The sequence below is a fragment of the Cygnus olor genome, chromosome 5 (genome assembly GCF_009769625.2).
Source record: "Cygnus olor isolate bCygOlo1 chromosome 5, bCygOlo1.pri.v2, whole genome shotgun sequence".
Lineage (NCBI taxonomy): Eukaryota > Metazoa > Chordata > Aves > Anseriformes > Anatidae > Cygnus > Cygnus olor.
In genome coordinates, this window is record NC_049173.1 from 12,473,947 (window position 1) to 12,489,208 (window position 15,262).

Below are 15,262 nucleotides of genomic sequence, written 5' to 3' on the forward strand. Positions count from 1 at the left end.
GTAACATCATTAGCAGCCCTACAGGTAGGAAGTAAGGTGCTGATCAATCCAAATGAAACAAAATCTTCTTTCTCTAGAAATTATATTATAACCTGGACTATTGGCAAAGAATAGTTTTGCACACTTTATTTAGAGTCACTGCTCTATAAATATCTGCTACTTCAGTCGTTGTATTTTGGGGTAACCCTAAATGAAAATTCCTGTGTGAAACCAAACTCTAGACTGTATTTTGTTTTTAATGAGGGTTCTTCCACAAAATGTTCCATTATGGCTAATGAGATATTAGCAACAAATGCACTAGAAAGGACAGATGGGAAGATAGTCAACTGTCTAAATCAGAAGATTTTCAAAGCGCAGTAAACAAATTATTAAGCACAATTCTCTGGCTCAGTGCCAACTTATACTATAGGGAATTGGTCAAAGAGTAGATCATGAAAAGCTTTTCAGGAGCAGCTAAATTCTACAGCTGTGGTCTTTGTTTTTCTAGTACTTTGCAAGAACAGAAGGGGGAATTACGAAAGCGTCTATCGTACACTACCCATAAGCTGGAAATGCTTGAAACGGAATTTGATTCTACACGTCAGTATCTTGAAATAGAATTGAGACGTGCTCAGGAGGAACTTGAAAAAGTAACTGAAAAACTGAGAAGGTTAGTAACTAACTTTTTGAAATAAACAGTTTTGAGGAATTTACAAACAGCTATGTTAAAGGCATATGTAAGTAAAAATATAAACATATACTCTCAAACACAAATTATTTTGATGACTACACATTGTATTTTCATACTAAATATATATATATATCACATATCTGAACATATATTACATGCCACATAAATTATGTACATATGATATATAAGATATCTTTGTATTGAGAGTAAACATGCAAATAGAAATATATAGGTAGATATATCTATCATATTGTTTATGTGTAAACATCATACATGTGGGGTAGTACTATGTTGCATTACACAAAGGCTATAAACACACTATATATACACATATACTGTATATATGTATATATACAGAAAATATTTTAATGAATTTGGCTGCATATTTTCAGTTGTTAGTCTCCATTGCACTGATAGAATAAAAGGGAATTTGGTCCTTCTTCATTCAAAGCTGAGACAAAGTTTAAATTTATCAGTGATTCTTAATATCCATTCTTTCATTTGTTTGTAAAACTTCTGAACCTACAATTATCCATTTATGCAGAAATGTATTTGCATTTCTTGTGAGACCTTTCCTAAGCTTATGTGGATAATTGAACCATTTGATTTAATTCACTGGATGAGTCAAAACAAAATTCAGAACAAATCATTCCAGGGCTATACCGAAAGAAATTTTTTTCACACTTTGCAGAAAAAAAAAAAAAAAAAACAACGCAAACAAAGCCAGAAATTACAAAATAACTGAGCCAGCCAAACAACTCTATGAAAATTTAAAAAATAATTAGCCTGCAAGATCTCAAACTAGGAAACATCCTATTGTGGACTTATACCTTAGGTGTTTCTCTAACTGGGAGGCTTCCTAAAACAAGGCCAAAATGAACAGGTGGATGATGATTTTGAAATCTACACATATCCATCATGACCATTGTGGAGGCTTTCTATAACATTTTCTTGCCAACAATACATATTTTCCCTATCATTTCACTTAGAGTAGACCTGTTGAAAGTAACTTTGCTCTTGATGTAGTTTTGTCCCATTACAGCTTTAAGGACAGGGAACGCTAATAGTCTTTTCTCTTGAAACATTATTTCAGGCACAGTCGTCATAATTCCTACACCATGCTTATCAGAGCATCCCACTTTCATTAAAACAAAGGGGCAAAATACAGTCTCTCTAAAAAGACAGTAAGAAGCCTCATATCAACTTCATTGGGCACTGATGATTTAAGTACCCTTCAAAAATCATGTCAGACAGTCTTGGTTTTGCTTATGGCAAAGTCTAGCAATTGTACTTAAACATCAGATTAGTAGAACTCGCTTTCCAATAGTTTAATTGAACATTGTACAGTATTATGAAGAAAACATATTAAAAATTGTTTCAGGCAGGTGATTACTCCCCTGAAGATATATTATAATGGAAGCCAAATTATTTTATGAGGTGAGCTTTAAAAACGTTTCTATTGAGAATAGTAAGGCATACAGCGAGTTGAATGACTAGGTTTCCCAACCTGGGAAAGAATAATGTCGGAAACAAAACTGCCATCCAAAAGCGTGTCAGCAACGTCACAGAGGAAAAACAGTGCGAGAAAAACAAGGAACCAGAATTAGTTTCAATAACATGTTTCTTGCTTTATTCACTGCACAGGGAGATAAATTCAGCCGCTACTAATAAATAAACCCTGTGTAACATGATCCCAGTTGCATACTAGAGAACATTTCTGTTATTAAACTTCCATTATCAAGGAGTGCAGAATTTTTCTGAGAGGCTGAATGGCCATCCTTTTCTACTCCTTTCTGAAAGCCTTTACCCTCTTAACTCATACAGAATGAATGGCATTACTACTAGGCCTCCTCTCTCTAACCCTCACAGGGAGGTCATTTACTTGGCTCCATGGTCAAGCTTTTTGACCCCTCTTTTTCTTTTTTGTCCCAGTGGGAGACGGAGCAAGGCAGAGCTGAGCGGTTTTGAAAATATTAACTGTAAAGCATAGCTTCATAGCTTTGGCTCTGAAAACTGACTGAAAATATATTGGGGGTTCATATGCCTCACAGTGATCTCCCTATCTGACGTGACCAGCATGGCTTTTTCAAGTCAATTTTTTAATAATACTCAAATACCAATCTTGGAACCAAAACCTTTCTCCAAAAGTCATGCTGGGTTTCCTGCTCGAGACCACACCCTGGGTGCCAGCTGTGCAAGGTCTCCCTTCCTAGCTTTTACCAGGGAGTACAGTTATTTTAAGACACAAGGAGTAAACCCGTACAAATATATTTTCAGTGCAAAGATTAGCACACATGCGTAATTTTTTCACCAAAAGCAAGACATACCATAGATTGAAAGGGTTGTCTGAAGAGAAATCCTATGGCTGCATTAGCTTTCAAATAAATAGGGGGGAAACTCTTGTTTTCATAAGAAAGCCAGTATTACTTGTGATAACAGATAAGGAAGAGGGTTTTTGAACAAGAAGTTATTATTTTAACAGTCACTCTTCAAAGCTAAACTGCACTCTGGTTGAAATTCTCTTCTTTGCAGGTCAGCACAAGCCTGTTTTACTTTAGATATATCTCATGGCTTTAAGAGGGCTTGAAATAGAGTGGAAACAGACTTGTGCAGGCTTTCTCTTCAGTGATGATCTGTAGTCTTAGAGAGAAATGTGGTGTCTGCTGTGTTAGAGCACTGATACATAACATTAAATGTGGTCTAAATACTTCTCAGTAGACCCTAATTTAACTGAGAATCTAAACATGCATTTAATGCATGCACATATATGCATGATGCACATGTACTGGTGGAGGCACATGGGTATCATCTAAGTATATGAATTTAACAACACAAAAAAGCCATAAAAATATAAGTTATCAATTCACATAAAAGGAGCTTATTCTTAAACCATTTTCATGGGTTAGTGAAGCTGACCTATTCTTTGTTTTATTTACAAAGACAAATTTACAACATCAAAATGTTTTATACTTCACAAGGTTTTTGTTATCTAGGTGGGTTTTTTTTTGTTTTGTTGTGTTTTTTCCTGTAAACAGGTTTAAGTTACCATTTCCCCATCTGATCATTTCAAATTGGAATTATTTTCCCTACTCCACTTTTATTTCACACTGTTGCCCAAAGATTGATTTGATTACTGGGTTCTTTTATCCCTTTAACACTTTCTTCCATATACTTATGGGTCCATTTCTCCTCTTGCCACCCACATTTGCTGACACTTCTTTTGGCAGAGTGGATTTCCAATTTGGGTTTTATATGTGTATGTGCATGTGTATGTGTTTGGGTATATGTGAGCGTTTGTGCTTATTTTGACTACCTTTGCATACTGTTCTCAATAGAAACAAATTTTGAAGCTCAGCTTCCTGTATACTGTGGATTTTTGGTTTAGATTTACTGTTTGGATTTGATTTGCCTAGTAGGCAATTTTTTGTAGAAAAAATAAAAAGAAAAAGGAAGCATTGCCAGCCAAGAACGATTATTTAATGGTAACTGATCTTCCAGTCATTCACACCAAGAGAAAAATGGTCTCTGCAGAACCACTGATGCATTGCCACTGTAATAAGCCATATATCCAGGTAGTAATCACTGCTGGTTTTGTTCAAGACATGTAAAGTGAACATTCAATATGTGAACCTTCAGTATCTCCCTTGAGCTCTCCATGTAGATCCATACAGAAGAACAGACTAGGGTACAGAGAGGCTTGAGCTAGAAAAGCCCTGAACCAATATTCTTTCCACTTTTCTTTCATGAATTTTTGCAGATACTTTTGAACTCATGCAAACTTTCACGAAGTTGCAGATGCTAAATTTGACATCAGTTTTACACCATCTCTAGCTGAGCCACAAAATGCTAGAGGCTTGCTACAAAATATATTTAATCTGTTCTATTTTGATTTACTTGAGAAAAGCTGCAGACCATGACTGACGAGACACTAGGGCACCTCTGGTCTCAGCCAGCAGGTTCTATCTTATTTTTACAAATCCTTGTTCCCCACACCATGGCATGCAGTCCAACCAACAACATAAGTACTAGTGCTGAGTAGCTCTCTGCAGACAAAGCCACTTTAAGCCTCCTCACTTCTACTAACTTATCAAAATCATCTCTGCCTTCTCCTTTGCCATGAAAAGATGGGTACAGGGTATCCTGAGATTTCTCTCCGTTGTGTTGACTTTAGCTAAATACCTGTGAAAATGCCAAGTATATCTGCAGCTGCACAAATAAACGTCTATAAAGAAGCTTAGTAGCAAATGCTGCATCTAACAGGAACATGGAGAATGCAGAGATCCATGAACTTCAGTCAATCCTTTAAGACACCTGGACATTTACACAATGGCATTGTGAGAACTTGTGAGTAATGACTGAGCCATAGGTTAGTAAAAGTCTCACAAGTTTCCAGCCCATTGAGGTCACCACCTTTGCAAACACCATTTACCATCCATCTTCCTCACAGGGCAGAAATCTCTGTTCAGCAGCTCTGTAAAATATGCAGTACACCAAAATTTTCCCAAGACTAACAATATATATTTGAAATGGCCACCCCAAGCCTGGGCTGAATCTCTGTGCCCCTGGGAGCTTCATCTGTGGGGATGCCCACAAAGCATCTGTCCTCAGCACAGAGCTTTCCTCTCAGAGCTGTGTGGCAGATGTTATGGTATAACTGGGAGCCTTGCAAGAGGCACTGCCAGCCCCTGGCCTGCCCCTGAATGGAGGATTTGGTTTATGCAACTGGAAAGAAAATCTCCATGGCAACAGAAGGAGGGAGAGACCTGAACTGTCACTGCAAGGAAGGGGTGGGATGGACCCCTCCATTCGTAACCATGGCATGGGCTGAATGCACATCTCAGTTCTGATTTCAGCAGCCACTCCTATCCACAGGATAACTCAAAGGTAATTCTTTAATTCCAATCCCTTGCTGGTCATTGTGGAAACTAAATCCAGGTTCAGGCTTCTCACACAAAGTGGCTTTGTGCTGAATGAATGTGTATTACGTCTGAGTTCGCTCTTATACAATTCTCTAGCACATTGCCTAAAATCAACTTACCCCTTAAAATACCTCGACCTATTGACCTAACATTCTCAGTGCAAATATTTAGATGCATTCAGACAAACTTTTTACAGCTGAACTTCTAACATTGGCTTTACATTTATTATACACCCTGCTGAAATGGTATGTACCAACAAAAGCAAGGAGCTACCCTCTTTATCTTCTGTGGACAGAAAGGCACAGCTACTACTGAAATAGGAAGGCTTTTCCCATAGGCTATGCAGTTTGCTCACAACAGTACTGAGGTTACAATCCAAGGAACCTAAAGATGTACAGACAAACTTTTCTTTGGTGTATTGCTCTGGAATAAGCAGGGAAGCTTCATTTTGTGAGTCCGTTAAAACCCTCAGTGCTGATGAAAATAAGTACACACCTTTTCCAGGCCACACTATCTAAATTTATTTGCTGGAAAAAATAAGATGTGTTGCTCAGGTTCAAGGAGGTGCAATTCCTTGAACTTTTGTCAAAAGAGTATTCTCTTCTAAGTCATGTGGAATTGCCTGCATGTTGCTTTTACTGCAGTCATTAGGTTTCTGCTGCAATTCTCCATATTAAGAGAGCCTGGTAATTCTCTTTCTGTAGTGTCTAAGTAGAAAGCTCATGTCTCCTGCCTGATGTGTTATTCCTGAGCCTGATGAAAAACTACAATGCCTTTGTGCAAGTTATGAAGCTGTGATGCATGTCTGCACACAAGTGCAGAACAGCAAACACATTTTCACTTCTTGATGGAAGTTGCCACTAAATATAGTAAGCAAAAATTACAAAGAAGTTTGTTTAGGAAGTAAGTGGTAATTATCTTTCAAAGGCAACCACTGACTGGCAACAGGAGTGATAAGAAAATAGATTTCAAGTAGTGTAAAGCCAAGGTTTTGTACTGATGTGAAGATTACAGGTGAAAAAACAACACAAAGAACAATACATGAAATTACATTATATCATCTTTGTTTTAGGATACAAAACAATTACCTAGCCTTACAAAGAATTAATCAGGATCTGGAAGATAAACTTTACAGAATGGTAAGTTATCATAAGTGAACTTTTTTTTTTTTTTTAAATATCAAATGTGTTTTTATGGTTCTTAAATCCTAGGACAAACATACATACTCCAAATGCATTATGCTTAAAAAAATGATATATGGCTTTATCAATATCACATTCCAGAGCCCAAGCTGTGTAAGATGGTATGTCTCCATTAATTTAAATGGAGATTGCATTTGCTGATGATCTGGCTGAGTAAATTGTAGCTTTAAAATAATTCTCATTAATTTAGTTAATAACTTTGTGGGTTTTAAATATTTATGTTTTCATTAAGTAACAAATTTAAATAAGGTAATTCAACGTTTTCTCATGCTTCTTAGATACTTTCACACATATTTTATTAAGTGATTTAATATAGCTTGGATAGCCTGACTTTTATACGCTGTCATAACTATCAATCTCAGCATATTAATTTCCAATCTGCATGTATCTGCAACTACAATGTCAATGTCACTGTCACAAGCCAATTAGTAACCAAGCGAGGAAATCAGTGCACCATTTATTGTCTCCACTTTTAGGGAAAATATTACAAGACACAGCACCACTTGTTCAAAATGGATTGAAGATGTTAAAGAGAAATGGCAATGTCTTTAATGCTGTGGCTCATTACTAATGCTACTGGGGCATCATTGCTAGGAGAAAAGTTAGAGAGAAATGTACCGGTAATGTTTAAAGAGGAAAACAACAATTATTTTGATTTGAAAATCTTCAGGTCATGAACACAACCCGAGAAGCTTCCTCTCCTAGATCAGTATGATCGGTCATTCCTGCTCTCCTTGCTGCCCAGCCCCAAAACTGGCACGTCCCAAGCCAGAACAGTGCACAGCCATGAACTTACAGGATATATGTCCAGGCAGAGTCCTGACATACTGCTCTAAGGATGCTACATTAAGCCTACATTTTACATAGGTCTCATACATAACATTTGCATGGGTGGGCTGCTTGAAGTGAGGGCAACAGATTATTGTGCTTTGAAAATAAGTAGGGACCTTGGCAACATACTCGAGAGACACCACCCTTTACAAAGGAACTGGAAAGAAATTTTTGAAAATGTCATTATTCTTATCTCAACAGTCTGTTTAAATAGCTGGCAATGAATGAAGTACTGATGCTTTTTAGCTGGCTAACAACAGGGCAAAGTTTCAGCTGGGTTAGAGCTGATTTTTTTTTTTTTTTTTTACATACAAGCATAAAAACATTTGATCTTATGTTGTTTTTTTCTCCACTCTTGTTACATTCCTTTTCCTTTTATCCAAATCACTTCAGGAATTTACCTTCTTCTTTGGCCTAATATTTATTACATATATGCTACAAAAGAGAAATAAAGTAACTGCATTCTGACTGGTAAAAGAAATAACAATTTATATATATATATTTAAAAAAAAAAAAAAAAGAAAGAAAGAAAGAAAGGACTCCAGGAAATCCATGCTTTTTTAACAGGCACTTCAGATCAAAGCAAAGAATTTTTAAACTGCTGTTTCAGCATCCACTTAAAACCCAGAGCAAAGATTTCAGGAAGAAGCAAGACTGCTTCCACGGAGCACTGTACCTTTATCCCATTAGTATGACAATCATCGAAGGCAGCTTCAGAGGCTTGAAGAAGATCAACGAGGCTCTGTATACTACTTAAATTCAGACTGCTTTGCCTTCTGAAACACTGAAACTAAAGACACAAAATAAAACCAAACAAAAAATCAGACGGAAATTCTACTTAAAACAAAAAAAAGTGCAAGAAATAGTACCATACTGGGAAAAAAATAGAAAAAGAAAAAAAAACAGTACTAACAGTACTAAATTGTTTGATCTTCAGGTTATTTCAAAAACTGTCAATACTTCATAGCAAGTTGGATTAAATAACAGCTGGTCTGGCTAGTCAACAGCTTATGGTGGACTGTGCCCTTGGATACCTTTCTCTCCCTTTCCTATTTAAGAGGAGCAGCTGTGTTTATTTTTTTGGTCTAATTTATTCAGTTTGACATTCGAAAATCAAAAGTCTTTGATTTCTCTACCTTTATGCAAATCCAAATACATAAACCACATATTTATTTTCTCCCCATCTCCCCTTCCCCATCTCTCTGTGTATATGTATGTGTGTATATATGCACATGTGTACACTCAGATTCTTACACAAGTTTTGACCATTTAATGTGTCAAAAGTAATAGGGAAAAGAAGATGTCCCCCTTGGCTCTCCCTGCCTGAGGGTGACCTGGGATGCTCCCAGGAGAACCCTTTCTCCCTGCCTTTACAGGTGATCCCTTTCAGAATTCCCCTTTCCCAGGGGCTGGCCCCAGCTCATCATAACTAATCTGGGACTCCACCCTGGCCTCCTCCTTCTAATGATTTTTGGATACCCTGAATGTTAAAGCTTTTTTTTTTTTTTTGCCTGTTATTGGGATAAGGGGTGTAAAAAATAATCATTAATTCATCAGCAGTCACAGAAAAGAAGCTGAAGTAGCAGTTATTTTTCTTCTAGGCTCTGCTTCCTTTTGAGTGCTAACCTATAAAATATTTAAAAATATTTGAAAGCACACTTCTGATCACAGCAAATGTTATCCAATTGAAACCTCTGTCACATCAGAACTCTAAATAAAAATATAAACCAGAGTGTCTGTGTTGGCTAAGGACTAAAAAATGCAACCTTGAAATCAGTGGAGAGTTTGCTGTATTAAATTGGACAAGACTAAATAGATGACACCATAGAGGCAAAAAACTAAGACTCTGCTGTCACTACTTGTATAAACTTCTGTTGCTAACACAGCCACAGTCTTTAAGTGGAGAAGATTTGTTTGGTCCTGTAAGCACTGGTGAAGCTGGGGAATATGCGAACTGTCCTTCTTAAATAATTAAGCTTTATAATTCTTTTTTTTTTTCTTTTATGTTGTAGTAACAGACTAAGCAGAGTCCTTAAATTTTGTACTGTGATTTTATCACAGGACTATTGAATTAAAGAACTTTTTTTTTTCTTATCTAATTGCAGTTGTTACCAGTATTCTTTACTTTCCCTGATGCTGGTCTTAGTTTCCTGAAGATGCTCTGCCATGGTCTTGCTGGTCACAAGCAGCATTTGCAAGTAGATTATACAAGCCCTCACAAACACACATTAAGAAATCTTTTATATAATCTCAATTTAAGTGTATTCTGCATATGATCCTCACTTATTTTAAAAATATTCTGAAGTTTTAAGGTTTTCTGTTGTAGCTAGATGTGTGTTTTACCTCTAAAGCTATAAACCACATTTTAATGGTGTTTACATTTGGGAAGAACTAATAGATACCTAATAATAGCTGCTTAATAAATCTAAATGATAATGAAAATCACACCCATTTCTCCTCCTCCATTTGCATTTTGAATGTTCTTGAAAATCTGATTCCAGAAATCCAGCTGCAAATTGCTCATGAGACCTTATTCCCCAGAAAGACCTTAAAATACCTCTCTTGTATCTAGGAAGTTTGGCAGACTCCTACATTGTATAAGATTAGTTCTGGTGCCAAGTCCTTCAAGAAGGCAAAACTTACACCTCTGTTTGGTCTAAAAGTCATGCTATCTGCACAGACAGCAATGGAGATGGACAGGGAAGGGGAACAGGGGGAAGAAACTGTGCTGTCTGATCGTCTGATGATCTGGGAACTATCTAGAACACGCACACTTTGTAAACCCTTACTCCCATTACTCCTTGGTCTGCCGACCCATCTCCAGGAAGCCTGCCACCAAACCAACACCTTGATGTGTTGGTACAAAGAACCTCATGTTCTTCAAAGTGTCATCGCCAGGTCAATTGGGTTTGGTTGCTGTTTTTAAGGATATATATATATATATATATATCTTCTCTCTCAGCACTGGTTCAGGACCTCTTGACACTGTAAACAATAGTGAGTACTGTCAGACACCAGGGACATCATGACTGGACTCCTATGCTCAGCAGCACAGGAGCTGCTGGGCACCAGCCCCACCAGGCCCAGCCAGCAGGGCTTCAGTTCCTTCTGTGCAAAACCAGCATCATCCTTCTGCACACCATGCATACTATATGTTACCATCTGTCAAAATTAAAACTGTTACACCACATAAATGCCTGATTTTTCATTCATGTTGAGCCAGGCTGGGGGGTGTAAGTTGGAAGAAATTATTATATAAACTAGCAGTAAAGAGGGATTTGCATTAAGGACTATCAGATCTGAAATGCTACAATATCTGAGCACTGTGCTGATTTCTATCCTGTTTCTTCCTCTGCCATTGAGTTAGAGGAGGACTAAAAGGTACAGCAAATACTTTATGTTATTAACAGTTATTTATCCAGCTCTTGAATATCTGGGGCTTTCCACTCTGCTGGCCATATGTACCCAAGCATCTCCAGCTAAGGAAATTCAAAGATGAATTAAATATGAGCTGAGTAATTTTCAGCCATGCTCTGAAGCTTTGTGTCAGGGAATTGTCATTTTAAAGTAAGCAAAGTCCTGGATGTCCAGGCCAGGAAGGCAGAGAATATGAAATGGGGAGGAATTTGATGAACAACTCCAGTCAGGCATTAAAACCACCTGGCTACCAGGATGAGCCCAGTGCCTTGACTTTGGAGTTTAAACCTTTCACTAGACTGAGTTTCTCATGACAGCTATCAGTGACTCCCTAAAATAGTTTAAACCACAACCGAATGATGATAACAATGGAAAAAAAGTCTGCCTATTTCTGTGCAAACCTAAGGAAAGTAGAAGCCCAGCATATTTGGCTTCCTGCAAGAGGATGACAACTTTGACAATGACTTTGAACACACTGATTTAAAGTACATCTTTTTTGGTTTAGTTCCTTTATGAAAAATATCTTGTGGATCTCCCTCCCCCCACCCCAACCCCCAACATGTCCCATGAAAAAGAAGCAGAGATGACCTAAATATACTTAAAAGCATTTGCATCCCAAAGACAAGAAAAGTTTAGAGTCAGCTCAACCTGACAGGCTCATTTACTCACATTCAGTGAAGGCAGCTGTGAATTTCAAGAGAAATTTATACTGGTTGGTTAGCTGAGGCAGAATCCAGAGAAGGTCTGTGCTTTGTGGACTAAAACAACTGCAAAACAACATTTCTAAGGAAGGAAGTGACCATATATGCTACAAAAACATGTCATTTATAAAAATAGTGGTTGAAAAAATGCATTTCTAAGAGGTCTTTAGCTTTCATCTTTTTATGCTTACAGGCATTTTGCATTAAATATCTTCTCCATCTCTCACTAATTCTTTTCACATTAATTTTCCAGGTTAAAAAAAAAAAAAAGCCAGATAGGCTATAAGACCAGCCTTTTAAACCCACACACATTAACACCCATAGCAACTACACAGACTCAAACTAAGTAGATCTGTCAGTTTTGCAGCCTTGTATAAACTGGGGGAACAGCTGTGCCTCACACAAGCACAGTCATGCACACAGGCTTACAGGCATCCTCCGTCCTTTCTCCAACACTCTCTGAATGGAGATTCACTTCCTGTGAGAACTGGCCTCTTCTTAGTTAATGTACATAAGCACAATATCATGAAAGACTGTTCTGGAAACTCTTTCCTTTTTCTGAAACCATAGAGTTATTCTGCTATGTCTTTCCCTCTTAGTAGGATGTCTTCCACAAGCACTGGCAACCTAGGGGAGCTGTAAAGTGACAAAGGACACTCCTCACCTCCAATATCTTCTTTGTTTAATGATGACAGAGCTCCAGAGCTTTTTACTTCTCAACATGTCTTACCTCTTGGCACCCCCTTACGCATTTCTGATATCTGAACTTTTAAATAATATTTTTCTTCATCCCAATCTCCATGGTTCAGTCTCTACCTGTCAGGACATTCCCAGAGCTACCCTCTTGGCCAGATAAGAATAGAAAAAGCTGTTGTTTTCAAAGTAACTGAAAAGAATAAAATATAAATAATAATAATAAATAATAATAATAACAATAATAAAATCTGGGACTTGGTATCCTTGACCTCTGCCTTTCTTATAGTGCTTTAGCCCTTGTGATTATCTGTCAGTTCATCACCAGGAAAGGGAAAGAGAACAAGTAAGAGTAAGCCTGAAAAGGTACAGTGTGGCAGGCACCCCACACATCAAAGTCTTTCATGAAAGCATCTATGAACGTGGAAGACAAAGTGCAGGAGAGTGAAGGGTCTTGGCCAAGGTCATCAGCAAGGAAAATTGTTCATCAAAGAGCAAATTTCCAAATAACTCCCAAGTCTTCTCTACCCAAATCTAGTGTCTCCAGAAATGATCAAAACACATGTTAGGTTCTCTTCAATCTAATTTCTGATGCCAGCTACATATATCCTGTTTACAACATAAATAGAAAATATCAAAGACAGAGTTCATCAGAAGAGAGAGAGAGAGAGAGAGAGAGAGTATTGGCTCATCTAGACCAGCTTCACCTAGAAAGTTTCTGTCATCTGTTTCTATAATCTATTTTATTTCAAAATAAAGAAAAGTACCTTTATGAAATAGTAGAGCAGATACAGAACTTAAGACCATGTCATTTATAATGTACAGGAGGGAATGCAGAATTAATTCACATAAGATAATGACTTTTGTGGAGAGAAAATGAAAAGAGGGGGGAGAGAGGAAGACTGATTTGTATACTCTCTTGTTCTATTTGGATCCCTCATGCTCACCGAACTGTACTTTCAGCATATGGGATCATCAACATCGTAAGACCTTGTATCACTTACCACACATGGCTTGTACCTCAAGCAGAGTCCTCTTTGCTCAAAAGAGTTGTAAACTTTTTTTTTCTTCAGAAACACGCATCTCTTCTTTCAATCTGCTGCACTAACACAGCATCAGAAGGTACTATTACATTTACTTCAGAAAATTACAATCAATCAACACCACCTCTTGTCCCTCCAAACATAATTTATTTAGCATTTTGTTTTCCAGTAGGGCTATTCTGGAAAGACATGCCACTGATGTGGAATGTGGGAGACACACAGACAGACTATAAGCATGTTTTGTCAGCTTCAGCTGAATTACTAGCAGAAAGAGCACAGAGTGGGAAGCTGACTACCCAGCTTAGAAAGGCTCTTGAGAAGCTGATAGGTATATTTTTTTCAAGCATAATTGCAATACTGGGGAGGATGATGGCAAGTAAAACCACACCTCTGGCTTCCAACAAGTAGGCCACATTACCAGTGAGGTTAGACAGTGAGCTGATTGTGTTCAATTATAAACAGCTGACCCTAAGCACAGCTGATTCCCTAAAGAACTGGTCCTAAGTTAGCAAGATCAAACAGATCAGACAGATAAACAGCAAATAAACTTTTAGCCACAGATGATATCTAGTGCCTGGAGTAAAATCCTGACCAAATGAACGAAATACAGTGGGATAAGTCAGGGTTACAGGGTACAGATGTGCTGCTCTTAACTTCATCTGTGCAACCACTTGTACAGAGACTCATCCTGTGGAGAAATTGCAAAGCAACTGCTACTGAGCAGCCAGCTAGTTCCTGCTTAGGGGAGTAATCAGGAAGTGCAGTAACACCCCCTTCATCCATATTTTATATTGAAGTCCATATATAAGCAGAACCCAGGCCAGGAATGACAGGACCCTTCCCCAGAATAGGGCCAGGCTACATTCATTTAATTTAGATAAACAAAGTGTCGCTGTTTATACTAATTTTTCTGTTCAGATTTCCATTCCAAATGATCTGGATAAGAGGTGAGAAGTGCCTTTTCCTTTAGCTCATGTAACATGGGGCATTCATCGAACTGAAAGTCTCAGATATATTTCCAGATGGCACTGTCACCTCTAGCAGGAGGAGCAGATATAAGCAGTTCTTTTTACATGGTGTAGGTTGGTCTTATTTCAAAGAAGGAGCAAATTGATTCAGCTGTCAGTGATAAGTAGTATAAATTGGTGTATCCTGATCAGAATGGCTATGTTCCTGTTGACCTCAGTCAATGCATGCCTGTCCACATGAAGAAACTTTAGACTAACACTAGTACTTTTTATAGTGGGAAGGTAAATAATCATCCTGCATATATCTGACAAATCATTTGCAATTAAAAGCATGTCTTTGCTTCAGAAACAGCACCTTGACAGCAGTTTTCTAACCACATTTCTTTCTGTGATACTTTATTAATTATACACCAGTGCTGGATTTTTTTTTTTCTTGTACCGCTATGGAATTACATTTCAAGACTGTGACATGGGGTAGTCAAGGAAACAAATCTTTATAAGACCTCTCCAAGTACAAGGTTGAATATAATATTAAGAGCAAATCATTCTTCCAGTGAAATGTCATAGAGCATGGAGATCAAAATCCTCAGACAAATCACTATAGCCCCACAGTGTTATCTTTAATAATATTATTCTATTTGGAAATCAAGAAGAGATATCAGACTCTGCCACGGGTCATTTTTTAATCAGCAGCCAGTGATGTTTATTAAAAAAAGATAAATTCTATAATTTAACTCTGCCGGACAAATTAGATCAGGCCGGTAATTTAAACTTGAGGCATTACATCGTTTATCAGAGAAAAAGATGCTGCTTCATTC

The 15,262-nt window shown here is 37.6% G+C and overlaps 1 protein-coding gene across 3 annotated transcripts in view; it reads left to right on the top strand.

The window, feature by feature from the left end:
* Window positions 1–15,262, top strand: part of BEGAIN (brain enriched guanylate kinase associated) — a 114,164-nt gene that overhangs the window by 51,559 nt on the left and 47,343 nt on the right. For 2 of the 3 annotated variants that reach the window (XM_040559293.1, XM_040559294.1), the window contains 2 exons: window positions 488–649; window positions 6,662–6,728. In XM_040559293.1, coding sequence (XP_040415227.1) covers window positions 488–649; window positions 6,662–6,728 — 229 coding nt within the window. Of the gene's footprint in view, window positions 1–487; window positions 650–5,438; window positions 5,555–6,661; window positions 6,729–15,262 lie in introns of those variants that run through there. The other variant, XM_040559295.1, reaches the window with a different exon arrangement.